Source organism: Microtus pennsylvanicus, chromosome 1 (assembly GCF_037038515.1).
Source record: "Microtus pennsylvanicus isolate mMicPen1 chromosome 1, mMicPen1.hap1, whole genome shotgun sequence".
Lineage (NCBI taxonomy): Eukaryota > Metazoa > Chordata > Mammalia > Rodentia > Cricetidae > Microtus > Microtus pennsylvanicus.
Genome location: NC_134579.1, coordinates 93,250,621 through 93,268,883, shown reverse-complemented (window position 1 = coordinate 93,268,883; position 18,263 = coordinate 93,250,621). Strand labels below are relative to the sequence as shown.

General features: G+C 45.4%; 1 protein-coding gene across 4 annotated transcripts; it reads right to left on the bottom strand.

Moving 5' to 3' along the window:
- Positions 1–3,541: 3,541 nt before the first annotated feature.
- On the bottom strand, positions 3,542–17,888 carry Rbak (RB associated KRAB zinc finger). Of its 4 annotated transcripts, none has more exons than XM_075973948.1 (5): positions 17,795–17,888; positions 16,592–16,650; positions 7,616–7,742; positions 7,197–7,292; positions 3,542–6,362 (listed from the first exon to the last, which is right to left on the bottom strand). In XM_075973948.1, exons 2-5 carry the CDS (start codon positions 16,604–16,606, stop codon positions 4,507–4,509), a joined length of 2,094 nt encoding a protein of 697 aa, XP_075830063.1. In that variant the 5' UTR covers positions 16,607–16,650; positions 17,795–17,888; the 3' UTR covers positions 3,542–4,506. The 4 variants fall into 4 exon arrangements, with proteins under 4 accessions (XP_075830063.1, XP_075830054.1, XP_075830036.1 ...); XM_075973939.1 differs by lacking the exon at positions 17,795–17,888 and adding an exon at positions 17,612–17,773; XM_075973921.1 differs by lacking the exons at positions 16,592–16,650; positions 17,795–17,888 and adding an exon at positions 15,376–16,267 and having other exon boundaries at positions 3,543–6,362.
- Positions 17,889–18,263: the final 375 nt, after the last annotated feature.

Here is an 18,263-nt window from a genome sequence, read left to right as displayed (position 1 = left end):
CTTGGCAAAACTGGCCTTTGGGTTAAGAAAAGCACATACCTAACTACTGACAAAGATACAGAATATCCATAAGTGGATGAAACAGGATTGTCTTATCTTGCCAAGACAGGGTAGGATAGTTCTAAGAAAGTTCCTTGCCTTTAATAATGGTATGTCAGTTATGTTAGGCCTTAGCCAAAGTTGGTTGACTCAACATTGCAAACGAGACTTTGGGTGATTGCCCAGGTAGTCAGTTGTCTCTGTCATTTGTTGCACATTTTGGATATCTCTCATTTGTTAAGTAATATTAATTCCCTTCTCAGATCTTTGACGGAGTTGAAGATTATATAATTGTAGTTACTCTCTACATTATTTAGACTCCTTGAGATAGAATGTTTAGCAAAACTTTTGTTATATGTTTCTTGCTCAATATTGTATATAGTTGTATTTGGTTTAGTTCTGTCTTATTTAGACAAAAGGGGGAGATATAGGGATAGCCCAGCCCATGGGGGGGGGCATGTTCGCCTCAGGCTGATGTTTACGTATAAATCTGGCAGGTGTGAGTCCCGCCGCTCTTTTTTGTATCTCCTGCTCATCGCTGGATCCCTGGTGTTGTAAGCTATCCCTTCATTAAAATTTGCTGTTTCATATTAAGCTAGCCTGGTTATTACGCCGCTTACATCCAGCCCCTCCTGCTCACTCTAAACTGTATCTATGTGTATGTGCCAGTGAGCGCGAAGACCAGAGGTGTTGGCTCTGGACCTGGAGCTACAGGTGGTTGTGGATGTCCAAATTTTAGTATAACCCAAAATAAACTTTTGTGCTTTAATGCCTTTTTGATCTTGCTTGGAACGTTGCCTACACCAAACACATAAAATCTAATAATTCTGAGACAAGTTCTCATCATGTAGTCCTGGCTGGCCTGGGACTTGCTGTGTGGATCAAGATGACCTCCACTTGCCTCTACCCTTGAGTGCTGGAAACAGTAGGAGTGGTCACCAAACCGTCTTAATTTGGTTTTCCTGGTTTTTGTTATACTAGATAGTGCAGCTGACACAGCATCAAATGGAAGCGACATCTTCTCCCTCTACTTTACTTTGGTGTCACCTGTTGAGTCAGGTAACCCACATTTCGGGGACCTGTAGAATATTCTATTCTGTTCTCATGGGCAACCTGCTTCTATGCCATAACTTCTGTGACTTTCTAACAGGTCTTAGTGTTGACGAATAGAGGGGGTTTTATTCTGTTTTGATTCAGGGTCTCCCTCTGTACACATCTTGTCACCCAAGTCTTGAAGTCATGGTACTTTTGCCTGCTACTGTATCCTGAGTGCTGGGATTGCAGGCTTAAGTCAGCACAGACAACATGAAAAAATATTTTTAAATTATGTGTATTGTGTGTGCGTGCACATGACTGCATGAGCCCATAGAGGTGAGAAGAGGGTGCTGCACCCCCTGGAGTTGGGAGTTACCGGTTGTTGTAAGCCGCCCCATGTGGGTGCTGGACCAAGCCCAGGTCCTCTGTAGGAGCAGCACACTTGTGACTGCTGAACCATCTCTCCAGCCTCCACACGCAGCAGTTTTACAAGTTAGCTTCTGTAATTATTGTTTCTGTACACTTCAGATTCAGCTCGTTCATTTCCAACAGATAACTAAAATTTGAGATTCCACTACTTGTGGGCTAACTTTGGGGAAACTGATATCCCTTTGAGCTTGCGTCTCCTGGAAATCACAAGGTTTCCTACCCTGTGGCAACCTATTTTTTCTAGATAAAATTTTTGTGTTTAGACAAAATTCTTGAAATATATTTTTTCCTTATACATTTGAAGGTTTTTGTAAAGGGTATCACTCTCAAAATAGTCAATGCTTAAAAAAAATCCTAGTGGGCTGGAGAGATGGCTCAGTGGTTAAGAGCACTGACTGCTCTTCTGAAGGTCCTGAGTTCAATTCCCAGCAACCCACATGGTGGCTCACAACCATCTGTAATGAGACCTGGCGCCCTCTTTTGGCCTTCAGGCATACATGGAGGCTGAACACTGTGTACATAATAAATAAATAAATCTTTAAAAAAAATCCTAGTGTTATAAAATGACCTTGATGCCAAGAATCTTGTTTAATTTTCTTATTATTTATAACTCATATATCGGAATATCCCCCGGAATGTGCTTTGGGCAAGGTTATGCCAGATAGAAGTCCTACTCCTTTACTGATTTATTCCTTTCTTGTTTTTTCCGTCGTTTCCTCTGGCCGTGTCCTGTGCGATGCTGCATCAGATCATTGGTGCCCTATTTTACCTGGGGAGAAACTGCCAATATGGCCCTCTTCTGAATGGTCTTGCCATAGCTGAAGTCACCCTTTCTCCAGTTAAGGAGGTTCTTCTCCCTAGTTTGCTACGATGATAAATATTTTTTTCACTTGCCTTTTCTTCATGTGTCTGTTAGCTTTGGGAATATCCAACCATCTCTCTTCTTGGGGTAGGGCGGGTCTGATCACCATCTGCAGAACAAGCATCTCCACTTGGTTTGTCTGGATTCGGGTCATATAATCAAGTTATAGTCGCATCTCCTCTTAACAGCAAGTCTGACTTTCTGTAGTCTTAAGGATCTGTGGGGTGGGCTGTCAGTCACAGCGCAAATACACTAAGTGGAAGCAACTTGAAATATTTTGGGGGTGGGCAGTATTGAGAATCAAAGAGAGAGTCTCCTGCACACTAGGCAAGTGCCTTTCTACTGAACTATATTCCTAGCCCTCAATCCCTAAGGTTTAAATTGCACATCATTTCATGGAGTGTTGAAGAAATCTCACTGGAATGTCAATCACCCTCCTGTCCAGTGATTCCACACTGTAGTCACTACCTGCCCATCACTAAGCAGGTATCTTGGTGATCATACCAAAGTACTGCAGAACCACAGTATGCACGGCTTGGGGCTATCTTGCTGCAGGTATTGACTAGAGGTCTTGGGCCAGATCTACTGAGGGCAGCGAGAGGTTATTGAACAAGCAATCAGAAGAGTATCATGATTATTGATTTAAACTGCTTGCTCTCAATTCTCACATGGAGAAATGGTAGGCAAATTCTTTTAGCAGGGAATAATGCCGAAAAGCATCAACCAGAAAATGTCTACCAGAAGCATGTTTCATTCTAAAACCCCGAGAATAGCGAACGATAAATAAAAATGATACCATATCTATATTATGTAACACTCTTTTTAGTGAAACTGTCATGAGCAACTCCAAATTATGTTTGCCTATGTGGTGCTTTGAATAGGAACGGCCCCATAGGCTCATCTGAATCCTGTCACTTGGTGTGACCTTGTTGGGATGGGTGCAGCCCTGCTGGAGGGAGTGTGTTACTGGGGGTGGGCATGGGGTTGCAAATGCTCAAGCCAGGCCACGTCTCTCTGTTCCGGCTGCCTGCTGCAGATGGATTAGAACTCTGAGCTACTACTCCAGCACCTTGTCTGCTTGCATGCCACCATGCTTTCCACCATGACAACAGTGGACTGAACCTCTGAACTGTGAGCAGCCCCAATTAAATGTTTTGCTTTGTAAGAACTGCCATGATCCTGGATTGGAAGGGTGAAGAGGAGGAAGAGAAGGGAGGGTTGGGATGTAAGATAAATATTTAATTAATAAAAAATTAAAAGATTTGCTATGATCATGGTGTCTCTTCATAGCAATACAACACTGAGACAGCAAAGTTTATCAAAATAGTATTTTTAAAAAATTGCTCAATTCCAGTTGAAAATTTTTAACAAAACCAGTATACTGGTAAGCATTCACAAAAAAATTATGTGCTTTCCCATTATATAACAATTTCACCAATAAATCCCATTGTAACACTTGCCATTCTAATGCTCAATATCATGTTTTCAAAATTATTCACAGCCATGGTTGCGAAAGATTGCATAGAATTACTATTAATTTGCGTTTCTAAAACATCAGAGATGTTACATATTTGGTCAGCCTTAGGATCAACTCCCAACTTTATAACTTCCTTTTTATAAGTTTATTCAGAACAGATAACTTCTTGCATATTTTCTATAAACACCTGTTTTTATATCACAAATATGGCTTTTAATAAGTTTCCAAAGTGTGTTACATCACCTTACTGATGTTTCTTAGCAAAATTCCCTGATTTGTAAATACAATTTAAATCAGAAATAAATATTAAATACTTTGAAAGTTTCACTCCTGTAAATATTATCTAGTGTCCCATTAGTGATATGGTCATGGTTTGTTTCTTGCTGAATTTCTACAGATTCTTTTCTGAAAATTTAGGTTAAGATGGACTTTGTTTTAGGGCTTCTCACATGGAGCATGGATGCTCTACTCATGAATCATTGGGGTGCAGCTCGATTTAGAGCATCTATAGCATGCAAAAGGCCCTGTATTCAATCCCAGCACCACAAATATAAAAATTAGGGGGAAAATCCATACTTGACTCCCCATTAAACTTCCAATGTTCATTATAACCAAATGTCTGTTTTAAATTGAGATGTCAGAGATTTTTCCACATTGAGTGCACTTATATCCCCCTTTTATGAATTCTCTGATGGCTATTGAAGGCTGATCTGTGGTGGAACTTCTTCCCACATTCATCACATTCATAAGGCTTCTCTCCCGAATGAGTCCGGTAATGGACAGTGAGGTAGGACTTCTGAGAGAAGACCTTCCCACACTCGTTACACTCGTAGGGCTTCTCTCCCGAGTGGCTTCTGTAGTGCACGGTGAGATTGGACATCCGGGAGAAGACCTTCCCACACTTGCTGCACTCGTAGGGCTTCTCCCCTGAGTGGATGCGGTGGTGGATGGTGAGGTAGGACTTCTGCGAGAAGAACTTCCCGCACTCACAACATTCATACGGCTTTTCACCCGTGTGCACTCTCTGATGTCTAAAGAGGGACGAATTATGAGAGAAGGTTTTCCCACACTCACTGCACCCGAAGGGCTTCTCTTCGGAATGACCTCTGTAATGTACAGTGTAGCACGACAAATCAGAGAACGACTTCCCACAGATATTACAGTCGTACGTCTTCTCCGCTTCTGGAATGGACTGGGGCCCACTGAAGGCGGAGCTTTCAAGGACGGTCTTCCCACACTCACTGCATTCATAGTGTTTCTGTCCTAAGTCATTCGTGCGATCAGGGAGACACTGCAGTTGGGAGAACTTCCCGCATTCACTACACTCAAGGACTCTGTCCTCCGAATGCACCTTCCGATGGCGAATGAAGGCTGAGTTCAGATTGAAGGTCTTCCCGCACTCCGCACACTCGTACGGCTTCTCTTCTAAATGGCTCCTGTAATGGATGGTGAGGTACGACACCCGGGAGAAGAACTTCCCGCACTCGCTACACTGGTACGGCTTCTCCCCCGTGTGCGTTCGCTGGTGTGTAATGAGAGTGGACTTTCGGTAGTAGGATTTCCCACACTCGTTACACTTATATAGCTTCTCTCCGGTGTGTGTTCTCTGATGGTCATTGAGGGCAGACTTCCGGGAGAAGGATTTCCCACACTCGTTGCACGGATAGGGCCTCTCCCCGGAATGGTTCCTCTGGTGGAGAGTGAGGTGCGTCTTTTGGCAGAAGGTCTTCCCACATTCACTGCACTCATAGGGCTTCTCTCCTGAGTGGGTTCTCAGATGCTGTGTGAGATGTAACTTCTGACAGAAGGTTTTCCCGCATTCAGTACACTTATAGGGTTTCTCCTCTAAGTGTGACCTCCGATGGACAGTGAGGGTCCCCTTCTGACTGAAGGACTTTCCACACACATTACACGCATACGGTTTCTCTCCCGTGTGAGCTCTCTGATGTATGATGAATTTGGACTTTTTACAGAAGGACTTCCCACACTGTGTACATTCAAAGGGCTTCATTTCCAGTTGTGATCTCTGATATGCACTGAAATCTGACATCTGGATGAAGTCTGGTCCAGAATCATCATCCCATTCATAGGGTTTCTCCCCCATGTAAGCTCTCTCATGAGCCATGAAAACAGCTTCGCTGTCTAAGGCTTCCATGCACTCATAATCAAAGGGCTTCTCCACAATGGTGATTTTTTGCAGAATGCTTTCATCATGTTGAGCAGAAGTATCTCCATTTTGATTAGAGTCGCCCGCTTTCTCTCTGCATGCTGTCCCACAGTCAGCACACTTGTCGGGCTTCTCCGATGCATACCGTCCATCACTACTAATCAGCGCTGCCATGGGTTCCAGGGTCTGCCCACAAGACACACAACAGGGAGCCCCTGTGCTTGAAGAAACGAGGCGCAGTTCCAGGCGATCCCCCTTCTCTGCTCTTCGGCTGCTGAGACCCTCAGCTCGCCTCATACGTTTGCCTTCGCTTTCTTGGATTTTCTCTATGGTGTCATCAACTTTACTGATTTCTGAAAAGAAGTAAGATTGAACAAAGGTTGTCAATATGAATTTACAGGCTACAGAAGGAGCGGTACCTAAATGTCATATCTGTGGGCAATCTATGAGTAAAATTATCATGAGTGTATAGGTCTGTTTTGATTTATAACATGTAATATATATCTGTGTATGTGTGTGGGGATAAGAAGTGGGAAGACAGTAAATTTATATTGAAAACAAGCACTGTACTTTACAAATCAACTTTGAGAGAAGAAAATGAAAATGACCTAAGAATGACGAGCAGAAAGCCCAGTTCCCGAAAGGGTGATAGACTTAGATAGAAGTGGGGGGACTCGCGGCAAAGGGGAGCAGGGGAAAATAGTTACTGGGCATATACGAAAAAGAAATGTTCTAATGGCCCTTTATATCAAGTGGCAACACATCACCACACCAGAGGACTGCCATCCCAGACACTTCTGCATTTACACTGTGGCAATTCATCCTTAGGCACTTCTGGAATCCTTGCTTTTGTTTTCGCTCGAGTTATGAGACTAAAGACCTGAGCCACCATGTCTAGTGAAGTCTTCATCTTTCTATCTGGTACATAAGACAAAACGTTCTGAAAGTTCCATTTTCCTCCCACGTAAAGAGAGTTCCACAACCAGGGCTTAAACAGCTTGTGACACAAAGAAAATGTTCACTACGTCCAGCTTTACATTTCAAGTCATTTTTTTTTAAAATCTGAATACAAATAAACCCCCATGTTTCTCGATTTTGCCTGGTACAAAGCACCAAGTTTCAAAAGCTCCCCCTACAGTATCAACTGGAGAGATTACCTTGTAACATTTCACCCTCCTGTCACTCACCCACATGACTCTGCACATGGCAGTCGCCTTCCAGCATCCACGGTTCTTCTCCCTGCTCCAACTTAATAATCACATTTGGCTTGGTGACATCATACCCTGTTAACAAGAAAAGGAGAAGGGATGGGACTACCGGGCCGCAGAAATCACTCCGACACAGGAAGATGCGCCACAAGTTACACCACACCCCTCTCATTTCTTACCATTTTCTGTACAGGGATGCAGCTAAGAGGCAGAGGACTTGCTTAACATATAGGAGCTGGGTTCAATATCCAGAGCCACAAGGGGGCAAAAAGTAGACTCTTTCAATGGAGCAGAAAAGACAGACTTCATGTCTACCCAGAAGGACTAAGGAGCCCTGGTTCCTTTACACTGGAGACAATCACTGAACTCACAGCATCTAGAAAGCAACGGGTGCTCACCCACGGAGACGAGGTTGCTGTAGGTCTCCAGCATCACGTCCCTGTACGTCGTCTTCTCCTCAGAGCCCAGCCGCTGCCACTCCTCTTGGGTGAAGGCCACAGCCACGTCCCCGAAGGACAGTGGGCCCTGCAATGGCACTGTGATCAGAATTAGGGGATATAGAAAAGGCCAGAGAGAACAAGCTTTCCTAACCAACTGGTGCAGTGAGCCACCAACATTCCACACCTCAGTGCCACAGAGCCTGGAAGGGAAACAAACTATATCGTAACACGTTGTCTCAGGAAACAAAAGCAAAAGCAAAACTCGAATGTAGCAGTTAACTATCAACCCGACATGATCTAGAACCACCTGTCTAATTAGGCTGGCCCATGAGGGTGTGTCTGTATTACGCTAGCTGCAGTAGGAAGACCTGAAGTAGGAAGATGGGTGGCCTCATTCCTTGGGGCAGAGATCCTACATTCTATAAGAGTGGACAAAGCCAGCTGAATGCTAGCAGCAGGCATTAATCCCGTGCTCTTCGCTCTCGACTGCTGATGTAATAAGCGCAGCTGCTTAACATTTCTGCTGCCTTGATTTTCCCAGGATCATGGACCACAACCTGGAATCCTGAGCCACACAGGCCCTTCTCCCTTAGGCTGCCTCTCTCAGGGCAGTTTATTACAGCCAGTGAGAAGAAGCTGAGCCACCACGACAGTTCAGTTCCCATTTGCAACTGGACTGTGTAAACTGGAGAGGCCAGAAAACGTGGGAAACAACTGGGTTAGTGGCGGCACACACTGGAGGCAGAGGCAGCCGATTTCTGTGAGCTGGAGGCCAGCCTGGTCCGCAGAGCGAGTTCCAGGACAGCCAGGGCTGTGCAATAAAACCCTGCCTCAAAAAATAAACAAACAAAAGCTTTCAGCATGTGCGCAGCAGCAAATATGGGGGGAGAGGAAAACTGTCAGGCTCTTCTTTCCCTGTACACGCGCACTCTGGACCTGCACTCACGGAGTCGTCCCGCCAGCCCCGTGTTTCAGCTGTTTGACTTCTACATACTTTATCTGATAGCCAACTGCGTGGGCTACTCACACACTGGAGGTTATTTCAAGTTTCACTGCAAACATTTCTTTCTTGCAGTAATACACAACATTGATAATGACAAAAGAGAATCTTACTAGAGTGAGATACACAGGGAAGGGGTAAGAGGACAGACTGAGCAGCACCAGCACAGAAGGGCTGGACGGAAAGCAGGTGGAGACACCAAGCAGGCGCTTTCCTACGACAGCTTTTGACAGGGAGAGCCAGTTTTAGATTAGGAGTAAACCAACCAAACACAATTATCTTCCTGATTCAAAAACCCAAGTCCAGGGCTAGAGAGATGGCTCAGTAGTTAAGAGCGCTACTGCTCTTGCAGAGGACTGGAGTTCAGTTCCCAGCGCCGCGTCTGACAGCTTACAACTGCCTGTTAATACCAGTTCTAGAGAGTTGGCACCTTCTTCTGGCCTGTGGGCTCCTACATGCACACATTACACGTAAACTCTCTCTCACACACATATTAACAAAGAACAATACATACTTAGACATATCTTTAAAAGAAACAGAAAACACATTCCATTCTTCTAAGAGCACTGGAATCCGGGTCCTAACCACAGGGATGTCTCCACGATACCTTTCAGGTACAGAGAAGCCAGAGCCATGTGTTATGCAACTTTACGTAGGGGCCACTGGTCTGCACTCTCCAGCAGAGCCCTCATAGAGTCCCAGCATGGGGACCACGGAGGAGCTGGCTGCCTCAGAACTCCCTGGACAGCAGTGTGGAATGGCTGCAGGGACAGGGCAGTCGAGTGACTGCTGAATCGGATTCGAAGCCGGTGGCTTTGGCAGTGCTGCCAGAGACAGCAGAGGACACAAGATTTCAGCCCTCCATTATCATATAACCACACATGCACTGTTCTATGTGAGATAAATGATACTCTATCTGTATGGGATTATCAGGAATACAGATCCAATCCGAAACTGCATCAGATCAAACAGGACATACACCCGACTAGCCACAGTGGACAGGCATTTGGTTTCCCTAAATGAAAACTTTCAGAAAACCGTTTCAGTGTGGATTAATTTGAGCAAATTAATCTCCTCTGTGAACATGCCACCACTACAAAATGGCCCAAGGCCCTTTCAATTAGGTGTGATGGTTAACCATAGGGATCACCTTGAGACCCTGAATCACTGCAGAGACAGGCTCTCGTCATTCCCATGGGGATCATCTTGATTAGGTTAGCTGAGGCAGGAAGGCTTGCCCACCATGCGTGGCTTCACTCCCTGGCTTAGATCTTGGACTGTACAAATAGACGAAAGTGAGCTGAGCATAGCAATCATGGTTTCCTGCCTTCTGATGGTGCCTCATGCGCCTGCTGCTGACGTCCCTGCTGGATGGACTGTGACGGGAACTGTGAGCTATCTTAAACTGTTTCCACCAGAGCAATTTTTAAAGATATCATTATTTCATATGTATGACTGCTTCCCCTGTATGTATGTAGTACGTACGTATGTATAAGTACACATATGCATATTGTCTGTGGCCAGAAGAGGGTATTTATTGGATTGCCTGTAACTGGGGATACACATGGTGGTGAGCCACCATGGGGTGCTGGAATCAACCCTGGAACCTCCGGGAGAGCAACCAGTGTTAACTGCTGAGCCATTGCTCGAGCCACGTCACAGTAGCAGAAAAGGTGACTAAGCCATTAGTACCCTCTCTACTCACTTCCAGACTCTGCAGCCATTACCCCGTAAAGAGGTGAGCCAAGCAGGAGGCACTGGAGTCCATCTGCATTGGCTGCTAATAATTTCCCTTTCTACCTGGCAGTGGTGGCGCCATCTTTAATCCCAGCACTCGGGAGGCAGAGGCAGAAGGATCTCTGTGAGTTCGAGGCCAGCCTGGTCTACAAGAGCTAGCTCCAGGATAGGCTCCTAAGCTACGGAGAAACCCTGACTCGGGGGGAAAAAATTCTCTTTCCTTGCCTAGAATGGAGAATCTAGACTCAACTTCCAGTACCTCAAATAAGAAAAATTCTCCCAAAATTTAATCAGAATATTAAGAATAATCAGATAGCTGGGCAGTGGTGGCACACACCTTTAATCCCAGTACTTGGGAGGCAGAGGCAGGTGGATCTCTGTGAGTTTGAGGACAGCCTGGTCTACAGGACTAGTTCCAGGAAAGTTGAGGGTACATAAGGAAACCCTATCTGGTAAAACAAAACAAAACAAAACCAAAGAACCATCAGCTAAGGAAACTACATAAACAAAAGGATGGGCATCAAGATGAACAGCTCAACACTAATAAAACTAAATTCACACACGAAAAAGAACTTCATTTCTTCACATGTATGGGTGTTTTGCTGGTACACATGTCTGCACACCATATGCATGCATGGTACTCACAGAGGCCAGACTTTGAACCCAGATCCTCTGGAAGAGCAGCTAGGGCTCTTAACCACTGAGCCTTCTCTTCAGCACAGAGAAACTAAATTTTATCTATTGACTTATATTTAAAAAGTACTGTGTATGCGCATGTATGCACACGTAAGCCATGGCGCAGGTGAGGCTAGGGCACAGCTTTGTGAATATGTTCTTTTCCAGCTTCACATGGGTCTGAAGAGAAACTCATGTCCCCAGGGCACAGCTTTGTGAATATGTTCTTTTCCAGCTTCACATAGGTCTGAAGAGAAACTCATGTTCCCAGGCTTTGTGGCGAGCACTTCTATCTGCTGGGCCATCTTGCTGGCCCGACTCCTATTTTCGTTTTCTAATGAATTATGATATTACTTCCATAAAATCAGAGTGTATGGCTAAACAGGTGTTAGAAATGACGAACGTGGGAGTCTAAATGGTTGACTTGGTTTCTAAAGCACAGTGTTGTGCACTACTGTACCCAGCTAAGAAGAAAACCCTGTGCCGCCCCAATGCTCACTGTTACCTCAGAGGGGCAATCGGGACCAGGAAAATCTATTCCTCTTTGCGGATGATGTGACAATTCAGAGAACTGATAGTGAAACCACCCCTATAAAATAACTGTAAAGTAAAAGGATATAAAAGGAACACACACAGCCAGGAGTGGTATGTGCATCTGTAATCCCTGCACTTGGGAGAGGGAGACAGGAGGTCCTTAGTTCAAGGCCAGGCTGGGCTACATAGTAAGATTCCATTCCACAAAACAAGAAGAATAAACTGGGCAAGATGACACACACCTGTAATCCCGGCACCTGGGAAGCTGAGGCAGGAAAATCGTGAGTTCAAGGGCCACCTGAGATTATTGGGCAGGCTTCTGTTTCAACAAGTGTGTGTGTACGCGTGTGTGCATACAGGCACGTGTAGAGACCTAACTCAGTGATAAGAGTACTTGCCTAGCACAGTGTGGCCCTGGGTTCAGCTCCAGTACTAGTGGGAATTACCAGATTACAAATGGAGACTCCAGGGCTCAGATGTAAGTAGGTGGAGTGTGAGCTTAGCGTAGCAGAGGCCCCAAGTTCAATACCCAGAACCAAAGATTTAAAGAGTTTGTTACTGGCTACGAATAAAAAGAAGTAAAATAGGAAATGTCTCGTTTGCACCTCTGCAGCTGTGGCCAACACTGAGCAAAAGCCACTTGAAGGTGAATGGGTTCATTTGGCTTCAGGGTCATAGACCATCGTCAAGAACAACCAAGGCAGGGCGGTGGTGGCACACGCCTTTAATCCCAGCACTCGGGAGGCAGAGGCAGGTGGATCTCTGTGAGTTCGAGACCAGCCTGGTCTACAGAGCTAGTTCCAGGACAGGCTCCAAAGCCACAGAGAAACCCTGTCTCGAAAAACCAAAAAAAAAAAAAAAAAAAAAAAAAAAAAGAACAACCAAGGCAGCACCTCAGGGCAGGAATCCAAAGGTGAGAACTGACGCAGAGGCCATGTGGGAATGCTGCTTACCGGCTCCAAAACTGAGCAAATGACAGTTTTCCCTGACAGTCTGCTGGCTCTGGTATTCCACTGTGGTGACGCAAGACTGTAAGAGCAGGAGATAACTGAACAAGGATAAAGCCACCCCCAAGCCTTTGCCAGTACAGAATGAACACCCACTGAATCAGTAATCTAAACGTAAAAACAAGTGAAGCCAAATAGGAAAAAATAAAGGGATTTTCTTTGTAACCTTCTAAAAATGACTCCGAATGTATAACTGAGGACTTCCGCTCTCAGCACTGACAGGTGACCGCAGCAGGCTGTACTCCCCAATGCGCACGTGCCCCCAAATGTGCAGTGTTCTGCTCTGTCCCATGACTGGGAGGGGGCGTGGAAGCTGCGCCTCTGTCTCTTTCTCCACAGTTCTGTCAGGAACTGTACCACGCCAATGCCTGGGATTGTTAAGTCTGTCTACAATTTTTGTATTGAGACTCAATGTTGTGGAATATTTAACTGTGTGAAGGTGTGTTACATTTGTCTATGTTGTGGAATATTTAACTGTGTGAAGGTGTGTTACATTTGTCTATGTTGTGGAATATTTAACTGTGTGAAGGTGTGTTACATTTGTTTATGTTGTGGAATATTTAACTGTGTGAAGGTGTGTTACATTTGTCTATGTTGTGGAATATTTAACTGTGTGAAGGTGTGTTACGTTTATGTTGTGGAATATTTAACTGTGTGAAGGTGTGTTACGTTTATGTTGTGGAATATTTAACTGTGTGAAGGTGTGTTACATTTGTCTATGTTGTGGAATATTTAACTGTGTGAAGGTGTGTTACGTTTGTTTATGTTGTGGAATATTTAACTGTGTGAAGGTGTGTTACGTTTATGTTGTGGAATATTTAACTGTGTGAAGGTGTGTTACATTTGTCTATGTTGTGGAATATTTAACTGTGTGAAGGTGTGTTACATTTGTTTATGTTGTGGAATATTTAACTGTGTGAAGGTGTGTTACATTTGTCTATGTTGTGGAATATTTAACTGTGTGAAGGTGTGTTACGTTTATGTTGTGGAATATTTAACTGTGTGAAGGTGTGTTACATTTGTCTATGTTGTGGAATATTTAACTGTGTGAAGGTGTGTTACGTTTGTTTATGTTGTGGAATATTTAACTGTGTGAAGGTGTGTTACGTTTGTTCCTGCTGCACTTGTTTAATGATGTTAAGGATGTGATACATTTGTTTATGTTGCATTTGTTTAATTATGAAAAGATGCGTTGCTGTTTTGCCTTGCCTGCCTAAGGTACCTGATTGGTTAATCAACAGCTGAACAGCCAACAGCTAGGCAGAGGAGGGATAGCAAGACAGGCAGGCAGAGAGAATATGTAGGAAGAGAAATCTAGCCCCACTAAGAAGAGAGGAGGAGAGAATGAGGGAGGGGAAGAGGGAGACATGAGGGGCCAGTCAGGCAGCTGCCAGCCAGCAAACACAGGGCAGGACGTACAGAAAGAAAGGTAAAAAGCCCTGAGGCAAATCGTAGACAGAGAGAAACAGATTCAAATAAGAGCTAAGATGAGGCTGAGCATTTACAACAGATATTAAGTCTCTGTGTCGTGATTTGGGAGCTGGCTTGTGGCTCAAAAGAAAAGACCTGATACAACTCTATGATGTATGAGAGTCTAGGATTCCATGCATGAGAGTCTATGTATAATACCATGGTTTTATATATGATTCTATAACTCTCTATATAAGACCCTGATTCTATGTATGACTCTGTAATTCTATGGATGAGACTCTCCCAGTTGGATCCCCTAAAAAAAGGCCAAACAAAATCCTCAAGCGCTTGTTTGTTCTCTAGATTCAGCAATCACTGTCGCTGTGAACTGGATTTGATTACATTCAGTGCTGTAGAGTGCACACTGTCGATTATTTTAGCAGCCGTTCTGCTCTCTTGAGTAACGCTGGCAGGGTAGGCTAGTGAGACACTCAGTGGGTAAAGCACTCGCCACACAGCCTGATGATCTGGGGTCCATCCCCAGAATCCATGTGGAGACATTATGGAAGTGCTACATATTGCCCCATCACACACATGTAGGCACATACAAAATATTTTAAAAAGTTGTTTTTTTTTTTAAAGAATTGGTACCTTAGAGCAAAAGGAATGCAAGATTTCTTTGTATCATTCTTCTGTTTCTTTGCAACCTTTCTTTTGTTTTAAAAAAAAATTATTATGTATATGGTGTTCTGCATGCATGGGTGCCTGTAGGCCAGAAGAGGGAGCCAGATCTCATTATAGATGCTTGTGGGCCACCATGGGGTTGATGGACATTGAACTCAGGACCTCTGGGAGAGCAGCCAGCCATCTGGCTGAATCACTAAGCCATCTCTCTAGCCCCTCTTTGCAACTTTTCTATGAATCTGAAATTACTTCAAAATAAAATGTTGAATAAAAAACAAATGCTGTCAAATATTTAAGAAGTGTTTCCCAAGAACTCAAAAGATACCTTAAAGGAATTATCTGGTCTCCAAACTCAAGATCTGACTATCAAGGTTGCTCACCATCAACATGCTGAGACACTTGAAACATTTCAAAGCATGAAGCACGCTGCTCAGACGCCCACCCGGCAGTTCTAATCTGTCTTCCCACAGGAGCTATGCAGCCAAAATGGCGAGTTCACGTTCACAACAGTATTCAGTGAACAAATGAGGAGAAAATGGTACGAAGAGTGAGCTACCACTCAGCCTTCCCTAAGACCTTTGCGGACGGTGACAACAGCCATCACTGCACAACCGCTAAGCTCACAACAGCGGAGACAGGAACATCACAGAGGTTTCTAGAAGGAAACTCACAAATGCCTTGTACAACAGTTTTGATGTCAGTGCTGTCAATGGGATAGGTCACCTGGGAGACGGGCCTTTGGGGACTGTCTTGATTACACAGTGGCGCTGGAAGACCCTACCGCTGTGGATGTCACCGTGCCCGGCTGGGATGCTGGCCTGCCGACACAAAGGGAGGTGTGCAGCAGCATGCTGTCCCTTTTCCTCCCTGACTTCAGACAAGACATTAATATCGGCCCCTCTCCGCCAGACGGACTGTATTCCAGAACCGTGAACCCAAATAAAACCTTTCTTCCTTAAGTGGCTTTTGTCAAGGTAATTTTCAACATGCAGCTAGAAAAGTAAAGGACAAGGTGGTGCACACCTGTGATCCCAGCCCTTAGATGTGGAGGCAGGAGGATCAGGAGTTCACCAGGATCAAGGTCATTCTCAGGCTACAATAGCACTCAGGAGGCCAGCCTGAGCTACATGAGGCCAGCCTGAGCTACGTGAGGCCCTGGCTCAAAACAACAACAACAAAAATGAACGGACGCACTCTGACTAATCTTTCTGAGCAAAGAACCAATCTCACATGGAAAGCAAGTGATTTTTTCAACTACTTTAAAGGTAAAGACAATGGCAACAAATCCCAAAACTGTGAAACAACAAATAAACCATCCCATTTCTGGGAGGAGGAGGCAGAAAAAAAAACTCTAAAACCATAAGAGGCATTTTAAAAGAACCATTATTAAAAGAGTTTCTTCAAACTACTACAACTAGAAAGGAAAGATGGAAATGGATCACACTGGCCCGCCACATATGGTCCCTGGAAAAACGTCCTGCAACAAGTTCATGGGCAGCGGCGCCTCTGCTTACACAGGACTCCAAGGTTGTTATTACGAATGTCATTAATGATCACACCAACCTGAATAAAGAAAACTTGCCAAGTCCTAGGAAAATTTTGCTACCCATAAGCAACCAAAAGTGGCGTCTCCCAACAGTACTTGCAGGCAGGTGATGGAAAGGACGCGATCCTTCTTTCTCTCACAGTGTCAAGTAACTCCATTAGCCTAAAATTATGACACTGCCCACACAACAGGCCCTGGCAATCCTGCCACTCAGGCTATATTTTATATTGTAATCGCCTTTATAGTCTTCCACCTCCACCCCATTTTAAAGAAGAGTCCTTTGTCAGTCTCCCAAGTACATTACAAAGGAGAAAAGGCTCTTTACACACGGAAAAACTCACCCTTGATCGGCTCATTTTCTGCTGCTCTTGGGAAAGCGCAGACGCTGCTGATGGCAGACCTAGGGGAGGAAAAGGAAATCGGGTGTTAACTGGTCTACACAGGGACACATCTCCTGCCTGGGAACAGCCAAATGAAGTCACAATCTACAAACATTCTGAAGAGGTAACATGGGTGACAGGAGGAACCAGTAACCCAAACAGTGAGCAGTTGGATGGGCTACACTTTCTTTTTTTAAGGCAGGGTTTCTCTGTGTAGCCCTGGCTGTCCTGGAACTCAATCTGTAGACCAGGGTGGCCTCGAACTCAGAGACCCGCTTGCCTCTGCCTCCCAAGTCCTGGAACTAAAGGTTTGTGCCATCACCACCCAGCTGGGCTACACAATGAACTCAAAACTGCTTCTTTTTTCAGACCCTGGGCATTAGATGTAAAGGTGCAAAAAGGTTATTTTTCATTTTTCCTGTTTCCTATTTCTATTTTCTGTTCAAATTGGCGAAACTATGTCATGTGAATGAAGAATTTTGAGCTCTGTACACTTGGAATTAATGTTCCATGAGGTGACATACATGTACTCCCAGTTCTCTGGAGGCTGAGACAGGAGGATCACCGAGTGCCAGAACAACCTGGGTAACACAGGGAGATCACGTTTCAAAAACAAAAACGTAAAAAGTTAAAGTGGTCCAGATGGGCAGACGTCGTATAAACAGTAATAAAGCGTGGTTTCTTTTCAAACTATCCAACTAAACTCGGTTACTGCTGCCCATTTTAAAAAGGAATACGAGAGAAACTGGAAAACAATGGCACGCTTATCCCCAAACCCTTGCACGACCTTGGTTAAGTCACACACCATCGCACTGATTCCTCCACGAGAAGCAAAAGCAGACTTCCTGCACTAGACCGTTATGATGCTACAAGGCTAGACAAAGTGCTACAAAGGTAGGAACCAGCAGACGGAGCACTGGTGCTGATGGGCGCTGAGTGACACCGTGGGAATTTGGAACCGCTGACCCAGTGCCTGCACACCTTGTCCTCGGACCGTCCATGCACCCCAAAGCCGTGCAGCTGCTCCGCTGTCAGCCCGACCATTGGTTGCGTCCCTCCTGGGCTCCGCACAGGACAGCGGGGAGCCCAGGTTGATGCAGATCGGTAGGACCTCGGCGCGCGACCGGCCAGGCCCAGCCTCCCTCTCGCGCCCACGGGCCTCACCGAGCTGACAGTCCCGCCGCTCCTGTCCTCGGCCTCCGCGCCGCGCTCCCGCTGGGCCCTCCGGCTGCAGACCGGAAAACTCCGGCCTCGGCCCTCACAGGATCTGCGACTTCAAGTTAGCGAAAGCAAAAGCTGCAGGAGGGAAGGGAGCTTCGACCCAGGACCTGCAGGAAATCAGGGCGGCGCAGAGGCCGTGCGCATGCACGAGCACGCGCATAGGTTGAGACGCGCGCATGGGCAGCATCTTACCGGAAGCCCGAGTTCCAGGGCTCTCCTTTCTCACTAGGAGTAGAGCAGAAACTCTATCTCCCAGAAGTCTTTGCATCTGGGGACCGTCGCGCAAGAATATACCTCCTCCCAACCGCTTGAAGATGGCGCTCTGAGAGCAATGGCCGCCCCCAGGCCTGCTCTCACCTTCGTGTTTGTCCTCACTCCCTTTGAGGCAGGAGAAACGGCCTGCGGGTTTAAG

Bases quoted from the DNA above. Each gene is read 5' to 3' on its own strand.
- Rbak (XM_075973948.1), bottom strand. The intron at 7,293-7,615 runs GTGAGCACCCGT...TCTTGTTAACAG, and splicing joins CAGCAACCTCGTCTCCGTGG to GGTATGATGTCACCAAGCCA. The intron at 6,363-7,196 runs GTGAGTGACAGG...ACTTCTTTTCAG, and splicing joins CCATGTGCAGAGTCATGTGG to AAATCAGTAAAGTTGATGAC.